Source organism: Marmota flaviventris, chromosome 2 (assembly GCF_047511675.1).
Source record: "Marmota flaviventris isolate mMarFla1 chromosome 2, mMarFla1.hap1, whole genome shotgun sequence".
NCBI classification, from domain to species: Eukaryota; Metazoa; Chordata; class Mammalia; order Rodentia; family Sciuridae; genus Marmota; species Marmota flaviventris.
In genome coordinates, this window is record NC_092499.1 from 14,955,060 (window position 1) to 14,969,823 (window position 14,764).

Genomic DNA, 14,764 nt, shown 5'->3' on the forward strand with positions numbered 1-14,764 from the left:
CTACCCAGGATGGACCAACTGGCAGGGAAGCTAGTCACAGGAAGGACAGGCCGCGCCCTCCTGAGCGGCAGGAGCCAGCCCGGCTCACATGGGCACTCCTGGCTCAGGGCGGGGGCGAGCTCCCTGAGGAGGGCACACCCGCTGGCTCTGAGGGGCGCTGGCTCTGAGGGGCGGAGAAGGAGGAGCAGTCAAGGGCATTGCCGAAGTGAGATCGGAGACTCTGATTTACCCAGAGAGCACTGGCCTCTGGTACTGCCACTGCCACCATCAACCATGGCCTCTCTGACCTCATGAAGGCTCTAGCTCTTCACTCTCACAAGATCCCGAGGCAGCCATCGTACTGTCCCATGGTGCTGCTGAGAACAGGCTCCGCCCTGCCTCACTTCCAAGTCCTTTCTCCTCTGTCACTCTGGGTCCTAGAGATCTGAGCTCCCTAAATCTTAGAGGACTGTATGCTCAGGGAGTCCTTTGCTTGGTTCTTGGGGCCTCTCCACGTGTTCATCTGTATTCTGTTTCTTTCCAGGTTATTTCAGCGTCTCCAGCTGAGGCAAAGAGCGGGCACCCAGGATCAGTTACTAAGGGGTGCTGTTCCATGCCTACAAGACTGGTGTCGGAGAGCAAGGGGGACAGGGATGGAGAAGAAGCATGCTGTACCAGTGGTCAGTGGACCATGATGTCTGGAATCTGGACGCCATCTGTGGGCCAAGGGGAGCCACACAAGATTGAAGGGCAAAGGAATCCACCTGCATCTGGGGACAGACCTGGACCTGAGGACAGAAACTTGGCCCTGAAGCAGACAGTAGCAGTGAGGAAACAGGAGGAATTCTCGACAGGTGGATGGGACAGGATGTGGCAAGAGAATGGATAGGGAAGAAGCTGGTTTTGTTAGCTGGGGGGAATGTAGGAGGCTACCAAGAAGCCTCACGTGAAATGACGCTTCCCAGCTGTGGACTCCTGGGAGACCTTGGAAGCCAGAGCCACAGCTGTAAGAACGGAGCTCTGGTCACATCGCATGAGGCAGGCACAGGTCCAGGGCCTGACAAAGCGTACGCTTGACACACACCAAAGGGAGAAGTGTTCTAGGAGGAATGCGGGCACCTCCCAACACACACAGACGCCTATGGGTCTGGAACTCTGTCGCTGATCTTCGACATCAATGGATCTTTCCTATAATCGAGATTTTCAGGCCCAAAGTGTTAGTCTAATTTAAAAATTAAATACACCTCTAAAGTACAGAGTCAATTCAGAAAACACTATAGAACTGATAAATTGAAATTAGACCTCAGAAGAATTAGGTCTTTGACTTATATTGACAAGCTCTAATTAGGAACTTACTGCGAACCAAGCTTCTCTAAGTGCTGGACGTACAAGGTCAAACGTACCTGACATATTCTCTGAGTCTTAAGGGATAGCTACTGATGCTCTAACTGCAAGTGAGGTCAATCTTGAGAGGATGTCTTTATGGATTCGTTCATTTAAAAGAAGCAGGAAAAAAATGGGAGTTTTTTCAGTCGTAAGGAGCATTGCCACTTGGCTGCTGAGTTATAGGTCCTTATCACAGCTGCAGGAAAGCAGGGCATCGCCAGGGTCCCTGAAGGTGATTGCCTCTGCTGTTTGACACTGTGTCTTTCCTATTTGCAACACTGGCCTCAGGTCACAGTGATCGAGGTGGCAAACTGATGAAGGACAAAAGAGCACTCTGGGTACTGATAATTCAGAAATGTGGGTGGTGTGGACATGGAGCTCTGTTTGGGAGGCACAAAGAGAGGCTGATCTCCAGAGACGAGGCCCAGGCAGGAGGGTGACTGCAGAGCTCCAAGTCTCTTTGGAAGCATGTAACTAAAAGCATAAAAGGCATGTGCCAGCCGGGCGCGGTGGTGCACACCCAGCAAGTTGGGGGGCTGGTGCAGGAGTAATCCCAGCAAGTTGGGGGGCTGGTGCAGGAGGGTTGCCAAGTTCCAGGCCAGTCTCAGCAACTTAGTGAGACCCTATTTTAAAAGAAAAATGATTGCGGGCTGCAGTTGTGGCTCAGTGGTAGAGCACTTGCCTAGTATGTGTGAGGCACTGGGTTCGATCCTCAGTACCACATAAAAGAAAAAGGGTTGGGGTATAGCTCAGTGGTAGAGCGCTTGCCTAGCATGTTCGAGGCACTGGGTTATATTCCAAGTACCGTGAAGGAGGAGGGAGGGAGGAAAAAAGAGGATGACGTCTTTCTAGTACCAAAGAGGGAAAGCTTCAAAAAACAACAACGCACCCCCATTATTTTGCAACAAATTGCATTCTTGTCAGTAAACATCTTAAGGTTATGATCAATACAGAAATCTTCAAGACGTTTATCTAACCAATGGGGACTGGCAGCTGCACTGCAATGGACGGCTGGGTGGGGAGAGGGTGAGAGCGGCTGCAGTGCGCTCTCCGCACTGCGCTCTCCTCCCAGCAGTCTGTGGCTGTGTTGAAGCCCTTACTATATACGATACCCACTGTTCACAGTTTCCACAGACACTCTTTGGCAGATTTCTTCTGCTCAAGTTGCTCAGAACAGGGCAGCACGAACTCCAGGAACGTCAACTAAGAACTGTTTGCAAGAGAAAGCAGGCTGCCATCTGGTCAAGGGGATACACATCAATGACCCTGACACAGTGGGGCACGGGATGCAGGAGTGAGGCCTGGAGTGCAGACAGCTGCAGCGGGTGGAGGCCGGGGCGTAAGGTGCTGTTCCTCATAAAGATCAGGGCTGGCGACAGGGCCAGGCCTGGCTCCCAGAGAGCCCCAAATCGTGCATGGCAGGAATGTCAAGTGCCAGGAATAAGGGGTGAGGGCTGAGGCCAGAGCAGCCAGATGTCAGAGTCCCAAGGGAAACGAAGGTCATGCCAGAAACCTGGACTTTGCCTCAAGAACTGAAGCAGGGGACAAAAGGACTGGATTTGTGGTTGACAGACAACCTCTGGCAGCAGTGAGAAGAGCAGCTTGCAGGTGCCTAGGAAGTGAGCTGGAGGTTCCTGAAATAGAAGTTGACATGCCCTGGACACAGAGGCTGTGGGATGGTCAGGGGTGACTTAGCACCGAGCAGCCTGAAGGAGGCAGAGCGACAAGCCTCGGTGATTCAGCAGATACGGGGTGAGAGAGCTGTTAAGGAGGATTTCCATATAAGAAGGGCAGTGGGTGAAAGGTGGCAGATTTCATGTGGCTTAAGAAAATTTTGATGGTATCTGCAATGCCCATGTCCTCAAGTAATATCTGAATAATACTCACTGTAACTTAAGAATTAATGATCGGACTGAGTAGCTGATGGTTTTCCACCATCCAAGTGAGACAAAGTCCAACCCCTGAGTCCTGGTTGCCAATCTCCTTCAGATTGGGATTCCAACCTCTCCCACCCATGCCCCCTCCTCAGGCTGCTCCAGGTACAGGTGCTGCCACTTCCTTCACAGAGCCTCTTTGCCTAATGGGTTGAGCATGCACTCATTTCTCAAGGGCCATCTTCTTACAGAAGACTTTCCTGGGCCTTCTGGCAGTTTCCATGCTCCCTCTCTTCAGAGCCCTTTACTTTGAGCACCCCCATCATGGTTTTCATACATAACGTAAAACTCCTCTGATTCTTCAAATTACCCTGGAGTTTACTAAGAATAAAGACTCCAGCTTGTTCCTCATTCTGTCCCTGGAGTCTATCCTGAGGAGGCACAGGGTACTTGCAGAGCTGAGCTAGGGTCACGGGGATCAACCCCAGGCTGCTGGAATGTTCAGCTCTGAGGGGAAACCAGTGAGCAGGTCCACTGCACGCCCACCCTCCCAGGGCAAACGTCCTGTTCCAGGGCTCGTACAGCCTTGGCACAGCCCTTTGGGTTGTCCCCAAAGTCATCACCATAGATATTATTCTGTGAAGGCCCCGCAGAGGTCTACCACTTTCCCAGAAGTGTCAGACACTAGTGAGTGACACAGCTTAAGGACATCTCCTATATCTCAACCCAACACCACCGTTTACACGCTGATGAGAAAGATCAGCTCACCTTCAGGGGAAAGCCCTGGAAGCCTACCTTCCAGGATGGCATCTTAGCTGATAATCTTCCTCGTCTGGAAACAAGCCCACTATTGGGGGACACATCAGGAGAGCCCTGAGACATGGAAGGAAGACCTAGGCTTGCGAGGTCACCGGAAGTGCAGAACAGCCAGTTCCTGAGATGCTGTGGGGCCACGCTGACAGCAGCAGGCAGACAGGTCTACTGCTAGGTCCCCAAAGTCAGCTGGCCCCCCTCCAGGTCTTGGCTGTTCACAGCTCCTCTGACTCCATGACTTCCTCCAGCATCTCTTCCCTCCTTTTGGGGGCTTAAGTTGTTTTTTTGTAAAACAGAACTGAAAGAATAAGACCTTTGGTCTCTGGGATCTGCTCATTCAGGCTTGATGCCTCCCTTGTGTCACAGGAGCACTTGGCTCACACCTGGGACACCTGTTGTCTTACCACTCACAGACAAGTTACCTACTGACCATGACCTAACTGGATGGGCGAGGTGAAACTGCTTCTGGGCCTTGCCCCAGTCATTCATGATTCATTAAATGACATAGACGACCCAATCAAATGGGAAAATGTCTGGGGACCAGTCGGTGCAGTGTGCAGGTCCTCTCCAGGATTAGGGAGACAGCTGGCGTGTGCTGAGACCAGCCAGCACACGGTGGGGGAAGCTGTCACCATCTTAGTGTGTTACTTACACAGTTACCCTGGTTGGCATCAGGCTCTGAATCTGTTGGTAGAGCACAGAAGCAGAACCCATTTGTTATATTCTTGGCTGATGGTCTTCTTAAATAGCAGACTCTCTATTTTACCTAGAAGCTGCTATTGCAGGGCTTTCTTATTCCAAAAGTACAGAAATAAGAGCCCAGTATGAAGACAGTTTGGGGGTTCTCATTATTATTCTCATTTCCCCTCTATTTCCCTTCTCTAAGGTGCAAAGAAAGAATATCTTAGGTAAAGATTAGCAGCTGAGAAGGGCCTAGAAGATGTGCAAGGGGAACACATATCTATATTACCATTTTCATGATCAGGGAGGAGGTGAGAACCGTTACAACAGATTAGGACTTTCAAAAGCTGACAGAAGCCAAACAAGAGTGACATGGAATTTTCTTGTTTCTTAAGGAACTACTAGGAGCTGACTCCAGCCTGAGTTTGAAGCTACAATCACTATAATCACCTCAGGTTACTCAATACTGTTATCCTAGACTGTGAGTTCACCATTTCCTCCGAAACTAGTATAAAGTTGGATGATCACCGAGGGATTATGAGAAGACTGAGGTCTCAGGGCTGGTCCCACTTTACCTGTGGAACCTTCGGGACATAATATTCTTGCCTAGAAAGTAGGGTAATCACCTACCTTATGGGCCTGTGGAAGCTGAGCTCTGGTTGTAAGTGGCATATGAATCTGCATTGTTCTGCTTTGCAGGAAACAAAATATTCTGAAACCTCATGACACCACCCTCCAAAGAGGCCAGTGATAGTTTTGTAGTAAGCCCTCTGGATAGAGAAGCATGGGTAAAGACTGGCAAGGGACAGGGAGAGAAAGGGGGAGAACAGCTATTCCCTAGAGCATGGTGCAGGGAAAGACTGCAGCACTGTGTGGGTGGGCCGGGAAGGAGGGGGCCCTGCATGCCTTAAGAGTGGATTCCCATGAATGACGTGGGACCAGACTGAAATGTAAGAATAAGCACCCAGCACCTGCTTAGCTAAACCTGGTCCAGTAAAAGTGGTTCACAATGGAGCTATGTCATGTATGTTTATTATAAAGTCAATTACAGCAAGTGGTTTTAAAAAAGGGAGGGGGGAGGGGGGAGGGGGAGGGAGGCAGGAGGAGGAGGGGGAGGGAGGCAGGAGGAGGAGGGGGAGGGGGAAGGGCAGGGAGAGAGAGAGAAAAAGGGAGGGAGGGAGGGAGGGAGGAAGGGAGAGGCATTAGCCTTTACTGCATGGGCGATTCTGACTGTGTTCCACCAAATGAGCCTGGGGAGGGAAGTTGGGAGTTCCTGGGGCCTGTGTGCCCCTCGGAGGTGGAGGACTCCTCTCTGGGCCAAATGTGATTCTAGTGTTTAAAGACACTTATGGCTTGTACAACCTGGTCATCACATAGAAGCTTGCCACTTCACTGGTGTTTGGCTGTGGAAACCACGAGTCAGTTCAAAGCTGGGAAGTAAGCCAGCTGGGCTGGACATTTTGAGACACAGTTTCTCATGTGGTGCCTTTCAGGGGTGCACGTGGCATGACACCAGTCTGTCTCCCAGCTCCCCTCCTGCCAATATCCTTCCAGGAATAATGGTGCCCTGCCCGCCTCCCAACCCCTCCTTCTTCCCAGCTGTACCCTCCCATCATCCCCAACTAAAATGCTTGTGCTTGGCTGGGCCCTTCCTTTGGTGATTTGTCATTTACCCCTTAAGATGAATCTTCATGTCATATTTCACAGAACTTATTTAAACACTGCTATTAACTTCACCTGTTGACCTCTAACCAGGTAACCCACTGCATCTGTCTAAGTGTTTTGTAAGTTTATCACACAGAACAGCTGTTGAGAGCAGAGGTTCTGGTATAGAATCTTGATCCTCTATCTGCTGACCCTGGACAGGTCACCATGACTAAATAAGAGAACTCAAAAAATCCATCTCACTTCCCAAGTGACCCTTGAGACAGCTGGGAGAGGGAACTCACAAATGCTGACGGGAGGAAGAGCACCCCAAGCTCGTAGGATCGGATCATCAACTGGGCGCCGTTCTTCTCCAGTGCTCCCCAAGCGGCCTTGGACAGGTTGGCGCTGCAGAGACAAGGACACAGAGAGGCCTGGCTCAGTGAAGCATCTCTGTGCAGGTCAGACTCACAGAAAAACAGCTGCAATCATGCTGATTCAGTTTCTAGCGGAGCTGTGGCGTTCTTGGAAGGGGATTTAAATCCTGCTATAATCCTCTAGATTTATCTAACTGCTAATTGGGGACAATTTTATGTTCATCTGCATTTTCCGTTGAGGGTAACTATTAAAATAATTACTTTTCCTATTTCTTTTTTTTCCTTCAAATCCTTTTCCTTTTCGTAACTTTGGTGTAGCCAGGACTTCGCCTTTTGTTGTATAGAAAAAGAATTTAAGAAAAAACCATGTTAACGTTACTTTAAACAGAAGCATCTTAGGCTTCACGCTTGCTTTCTCTGCCCCTCCTTTATATTTTTTTGGCCAGGTAGTGCTAATTTCTATGTTCGTTCTAAAGAAAGCAGCTCTGAGGGCACTAGATTTAATTGTACTCATATCCAAAAAGAAAAGGTGCATTAGAATGATGCTTTATAGGGACAAAGAGTTGTAGATCTGGCTAAAAAATCATAGTGCAGCAGGAAGGGGGAGACCCGGAACTGATCATGCAGAAGGTGCCAAGAGGTACGTCGGTTCTCACTGATGTGGACACTAAAAGTGCCAACTTCTGAGGAGCAGGCAGTAGAATGGCTTCCTGGCCTCTTGGCTAAGATCAACTATAGAAGTGGAAAGCGGAACCACAGTCACTAGGAGGGAGGGGCTTGGAAGGAGAGAGGGAGGGACTTGGAAGGAGAGAGGGAGGGGCTTGGAAGGAGAGAGGGAGGGGCTTGGAAGGAGAGAGGGAGGGGCTTGGAAGGAGAGAGGGAGGGGCTTGGAAGGAGAGAGGGAGGGGCTTGGAAGGAGAGAGGGAGGCTGGATACTGGCCACCAAAACAAGTCCTAGCATTTTGCGGCACAGCAGAGCGAGTACAGTTTGTAAAAAATTATTCTGTATTTTATAAAGAACTAGGAGAGAGGATTTGAAGGTTCCTAATACAAAGAAATGGCAAAGGTTTAAAGAGATGAAAGCACTACTTACTAATCTGTTCATTAGAACACATTATATATGTGAATTATCACACTGAACCCCTAAATATGCACAACTTAAAAAAAAAAAAGGGAAAATAAAACAAAGTACACATCAGTATGCTCTGGAATGGAGACAATGAAGCTCTGAGGCACTGTGTTAGATTTCTTTCCTGCAAATGTGATAGAGAGATCTCATCTGCTCTTAACTAACGTAAACCTACAAAATATTTTTTTTTTTTTTCCAATTAGGCTCATCTGAACTCACTATCACTTTCAAAATGAACACTAAAATCTCAGCTACTCAGAACCTTTAAAGCAAGGCTTTGTGGATAACTGGGCATTTTGAGAGTCATTCACTAGAGCACTGACCACCTTTCTGGTGATATGCTGGAATAGGAGATATCAAGTCATGGGAGAAGAATGATCTAAGGGATGTAGTGGAACAGAGAGGGAGGGATGAGGACATTAGAGCTAAGGACAACCCTTGAAACCATTAAGCTCACTTAATAAAATAAAATAAATAAAATTCACAATCCACTGTCCGCAGAATCCACTTTGCACATTTACAAAATATTTCTGTCTTCTTAACTGGACCACAACAAGGATAGGAAACTTATCTTTGATGCATAAGGATGCACAATTGTGAATGTCACTGTCTATGGGATGTCCAAAGGGACAGAAAGTGGGATGCTTATGACCAAGTGGGATTATGACTTTAGGAAAGATGTTTTCTTTAAAAGTCTAAGAACTGGGCAGTGGTGTGCACCTGCAATCCCAGCCACTCAGGAGGCCTGGGTAACACAGTGAGACCCTTCCTCAAAAAGAAACAAACAAAAGCTAAAAACAAAGTTCAGAAGACCTGCTTTTGGGTCTCTCATCTGTTATTAACAAAGGTGACCTGGACCATGACAAAAGCCTAATGGCAAAACTGTACAGTGAGTACAAGGTAGGAGTCCTGCTCTGCCAGTTTTCCTCACTCTCTGGATTCTGCCTTCAGGATTACTCTAGACTGTCAGCAACATGACACCCTGAGAATGAGGAACCTCTGGAAGGCACCTCTCCAAGACTTGAGGGCTTTGTCCACAGTACAGGTCAATGGAGACCATGAGGGCACACTGGTTTTCTTCCAACCTCTCCTTTTGTGTTGGCTTCTAACAGAATTCCAAGAATCTGGAACCTCAAAAAGTGAAAGACTGAAAGCCACTTGTAGGTGGTCTAGGTGAAAAATCAACATTTCTTGAACTATCACCTCTAATAATTTTTTGCATTCTGAGTGTTTTGAGTCATGGGCACCTGGGCAGCCAGGAAGATGGGCGTGTATATCCAAACTCCAACCCACTTGCTCCTTGGGCAGCATGGACAGGAATCTACCTGTGCAGTAAACACTGATGTCCTTCACAGAGCACAGTGACACCATGGAGCTCTTGCAAAGTTCTACTGCTCCAGAAATCCCATGCAAGTTCCAGCTTCTGTTCTTCATTCAGAATCCACTGTCCACGGTCTGCCTTGGCGACCCATGCTCCCTCTGCCCTCAGTCTGCCATCTTTCTCTGTCTCCCTCAGGACTGAGCTGCCTTCTCTCCTCAGTGCTGCAGAGCGTTTTGTTGTTGCTAGATGTCAGTAATGCTTGGTCACTAAAGAGGGTGGGGTATCCACTTACTTTGGATTATTCAAGGTTTGGAACTACCCTATAAGATGGGGAGTTCTAGGAGAAAAGGACTCTGGATGAACCAGTTCTACAGTCCATGGGAATCTCTGCCCAAGCTACTAATTAATTCACAATGAATGATAGAGGGCTTCCGGGGGCCAGGAGTACGTCACTCAGGGCTTGAGCAGAGATTTTAAAGAGGTGTGCGTGTCTCTATGTACAATATGTGTTTGACAGGCATGTGACATCACACAAATGTGGGAGCTGGCTGAACAGTTCTCAGACTGTGACCTTGGCTCTGAGGCTGGGGCTAGAAGTCTACAGGGCAGGAGGAAGCCAGAGGAAGACAAGTAGCAGCAGCAAGCTAGGACCACGAGGGCAAGTTGAAGCCCGAGGACAGAAACCCATGTCAGTGGTTGTCACCTCTGGATTGGGGTGACAGTGTCTTGCAGAAACCAGGCCCTTTGTCACAGAGCTAAATGTACATACATGGCAAGGCCCAGGAGCTAGAGAAGCTGAAGGAGAACCAGGAAGGGTGTGGGCTCTGCTGCTGCCTCACGCCAACACGGTGAGCTGGAGCACATCTGACACGTGCTGTCAAAACGACAGCTGTCTCCTGTTTACCCCCCAAATATTCTACAGGAATTTCTTGGGGCCTACCCTAAATTGCAAAATACAAGGAAGGGAATTCTGGGAAATGTGATTAGCTTAGCCAGGTTGACCCCCTTTTCAAGTGTTATGGACTAAGCATCTGCTTTTGTATACGGAAATCCTAACCCCCAACGTGATGGCATTAGGAGACGGGGCCTCTGAGAGGTATTAGTGGCCATACAGAAGTGACTCCAGAGTGCCTTGCCCTCATCCTACGATGTGAGGATACGAGAAGACAGCCATCTGCAATCAGGAAGAACCACCTCACTTGAACCAACGTGCTGGCACCCTGATACTGGGCTTCAGCCTCTAGAACTATGAGAAACAGATCTTTGTCTAAAGTTATCTGGCCTGTGGCACTTGGTACAGCAGGCTGAACTGAAGACAACAGCAAGTCACCTCAGTTAAGCTAATGGTCACTTATTCAATTAGACAGTTTGTAGGCCCCCTGCCTAGGAGGCACATGGATGTTGCTGGATCAATCTGCCACAGCTTTTCAGGATTGGCTTCTAATTACAGGTTTGATCTAAGTCCACAATATAAAAGTATTATACCAAAGTTGAAAAATTTATGAACAGATTTAATAATATATAACAGACAATTTTAGAGGAAATCTTAGGGGAGTGTAAGAATAATATATAACTCCTAACTCTAACTCCTAAGCCACTGCTTTTCTTCCTGGGCTTTAGGTTCCTGTCTCTAGAATGAAGGCTAAAACCCCTTCCCAGTCAAGAGTCTATAAGACGAGACCTGTGTTCAGAGCTACCTGGGACTTCTCTTTAGCCCCAAAGAGAAAGGCCCTGACTTCCAGTGGAACTGCCCACTGAGGACCGCTCCTCTGAACGTCATGGTAATGCACTGGGGAACAGCTGCACAGGAAAACAAGGGCACACCAAAGATGATCTCTGGGCCAAACCCTGAGGCACTTAAACTTTGGTAATGACAGTGGCTGCCTTGGTCATCGGTGGCTAGAGCACTTTGGAGTGGCTGGTTTGGGTTCATGCTTAAGCTTTTGTCAGAAGATGGATGGGTATTCGTGATGACTCATGACTGCTGTCATGGTAATATGTGTGCTGATAAATGTTTCTTTTCATCATTAATTACTTAACAGTCTAAGCAGCAGTGGCACAAAGAATACAGAGGTGACTTAGTGACTTAGGCTGAGGTTTTGGCCACACTTCTGGTGGGCCGGTGGGGGCCAGGCACTTTCACTGACAGATCCAATGCAGAGTGTTACAGTGGACGTTGGAGATCAGAACTGGCAGCTGCGGCAAGGAGGGGGAAAGGGGGAATAAGGGACTTTAGCCAGTGCTGCTGTCGCTCCTTCCCCCAACCCCAGGACAGTACGCCTCTGTGTTCGGACATACTCACACACACAGGCAAAATAGGGTCTCTTCTTTCTGGATTTGCTGTGCATTTTCTAGTGTTCTTGGGCTCTGTTTCTTTTTACAGACTGAAATAAAATTTCACAAGTGCTATGAAAAAATAATCTCATTGGAAAAGATTCATGTTGTGTATGGGGATACACAGGCCTGTAAGCTTTAATTTTGATAGATACTATCTAATTTCCCTCTAAGGCATTTTTTTCTATTTAGACTATGACTTAAAGTATATAAAAATACATTTTCCTTGGACACTTTAAGAATTCTGAGTGGATAATAGCTTGTGATTTTTTCCCCCCATGTAATAGACAAAATATCTCATTTAATTTGATTTCTCTGATTACTGGTGGTATTCAGTATTTTTAATCTCTGAGACACCTAGGTTTCTTAATTCTGTGAGTTACCCATTTTTAATTGTTCTTTATATGTCAGCATTAGTTTATTGTTGCTTTAATAAATTGTCATATTTAGTGGCTTAAAACAACAAAAATTTATTATCCTATAATTCTGAAATTCAAAAATTCAAAATAGGTCTGGCTGGGCTAAAAATCAAGGTCCTAGCAGGGCCCTATTCCTTCTGGAGGCTCTAGGGAAGAGCTAATTTCCTTGACTTTCCCAGTGTGGAGGCTGCTTGCATCTCTGTTTCTCCATCTTCAAGGCCAAAGAGGCAGGCCACGTCCTCTCCACACTTCCATCTGTCCTGACTTATCCCTCTTCCACTGAGAAGCACCTTTGTTAATAACACAACTACCCCATTTTAAGGCCTGTTGATTAGGAAACTGAATCACACCTGACACCGGGACTCCTCTCTGCCACACAATTTAACATTAAGATGTCTTCGGGTAGCCATTCTTCTGCCTAATACACAATGGGAATAATTTGCAATCATGTTGTCAATGTTTCCCAGTTAACTCTGTTAATGAAAACCTGCAAAGTCTCATTTTCTTGGTTGCTTTCTTCCTTTTCTGCAGGGAGAATAGGGGAGTTGCCTAAGTTGTAATTTTGTGTAACTTCTAATCATGAGGTTTTATTTAGAGAGGCCTTCCCCATCTATCCCAAAATGGTGTCATTTGATGAGCTGAATTTCAAAAATATTTTTTAAGTTCAAAAATGTATCAATATTTCTCTTTCTTTCTGAGAGAGAGAGAGAGAGAGAGAGAGAGAGAGAGAGAGAGAGAATGAGAATTTTAATGTTTATTTTTTAGTTTTCGGCGGACACATCTTTATTTGAATGTGGTTCTGAGGATCGAACCTGGGCCGCACGCAGGCCAGGCGAGCACGCTACCGCTTGAGCCACACCCCCAGCCCTCTTTCTTTTGTTTTTGTTTTTATTGTCAATGTATTCTGTGTCCTGTCAACTACATCTTTGCCTGTTTTGAGGTCATGAGCATATTTTTGATCTAGAGCTTATAGTTGCTTTTTTAAATTTAGATCTAGCATACGTCTGAAATTAATTTTATTTATGGCCCAAGAGAGGACCACAGTTACTTATTTTCTTCATGCCCATAGTTATTTTCAACACACATAGCCAACTGTTTAGCACCACTTCTTGATTAGATTGGTGCCTATGTCAAAAATCTTTGATTATGCTTGTCTATTTCTGCACTCTTTTCTGTTCTACTGATGAATTTGCTATGTTGCTACCACAGGATTACTGTGTTTTTACAATAAATCCTAAAATCATGTAGTGTAAGTCTTGCTCTTAAAAACTGTCTTGGTCTTTGCATATTTATGTAAATTTTGGAATGAACATGTTCTTCTCCCAAGTTATCTTGGCTAGTGTAAATACTTTGCATTTGCAAATATATTTTATAATCAGCTTGATTTTTTAATAAAAATGCCCAATGAGATTCTGATTGAGACTGTAATGAAATATGTCAATAATTTTGGAAGTAACTGACATTTTAACAATATTGAATATTCTAATCCATAAATATTTTATCTTTGTATTTCTTTTAACAGTGCTTTATGTGCAGTTTCCAGTATAGACATCTTATATACCTTTTGTTAAAATTATTATTTCTAGTTATTTGATGCTATTAAATTGATTAGGATTCTGCAAATGCACTCATGTAATCTGCAAATATAGTTTTGCTTCTTTCTTTACAACCTTTGCCTTTTATTTTTCTTGTCTTATTGCATGGGCTACAACTGCCACTATAATACATCAAAGAATCTCATTTAGTATTCAATTTATTATATGAGTTCAATAAGACTTTTTCCCATACCATTATCATGAAATCACTCAAAGTCACTGTCAAGTTCCACAATGCCACATCCAATGGAAACTTCCTTGGCCCCATCTTATTCAATCTCTTAGTAGCAGATGCAACATCCACTATAACTGTCCCCCATTCCTGGCTTAATGGAAATAGAGTATTTTTAACTTCTGATATGCTTTGGATTTCTCTATATTTTCACTCTCTCTGGTCACTTCTTTTCTTCTCTATCTAGTCTCTCAGTACCAGAATGTCAGTAATTGGTCCCACCTTATGTCAAGATATTTATTTATTTTTAAGGTAAATATTAACAGAGACCCTGTTTCTAGACTCTTGAAGTGATGGCCAGAAACAAAATCTGGAGGTACAGAGGTCCCCTCAGGTTGCAGAGAATTCTCATAGCTAAATCCACAATGAAGAGACACCTATAAGAGCAGATTTCAAAACACAAGAAAAAATAATCCAAATTTTTCATGAACAAAAGACAATAGAAAATAGGATTAGATTCTAAGAACTTCAGATGATTGGTCAATTAGATGGTAACTGAAAAAGAAGTATATTTAAGTACTTTGAATATAAAAGAAAACATGAAGCAAGAAAAAAGCAAATTTGATAACAATTGCAGCTAGCGCACAGTACCTACCACCTGCCAGGCATTAACTCTATCAATCCTCATTCTAAACTACTGGATATTTATACTATTAGTATCTGTATATAACAGGTAAGAAAACTGAAGCTAAGTAATTTGCCTAAGGCTTCATGGGTAGTAAATGATAGAGCAAGAATTCAGGCAGCTGGATTCTGGTCTAGGCTCTAAAACATGAAACACATGGCACGTTAACAGTGAAAAATACAGTGACTAAAATAAAAAACTCTATTAATGAATAAAATAACAATCATATCTGAGCACAAGACTAATGAACTAGAAGGAAGATCTGAAGAAATGAGGGAGAAGGCAACTCAGGAGGCAAAGGGTGGAAGAAAAATCACACACTCTAGAGAGAGGTGCTAATGAGCACATAATTAGA

General features: G+C 45.5%; 1 protein-coding gene across 2 annotated transcripts in view; it reads right to left on the bottom strand.

The window, feature by feature from the left end:
- Tdp1 (tyrosyl-DNA phosphodiesterase 1) overlaps positions 1-14,764 on the bottom strand; it is a 77,233-nt gene that overhangs the window by 10,625 nt on the left and 51,844 nt on the right. For both annotated transcript variants that reach the window (XM_027931697.2, XM_027931698.2), the window contains exon 14: positions 6,683-6,785. In XM_027931697.2, coding sequence (XP_027787498.2) covers positions 6,683-6,785 — 103 coding nt within the window. The remainder of the gene's footprint in view (positions 1-6,682; positions 6,786-14,764) is intronic.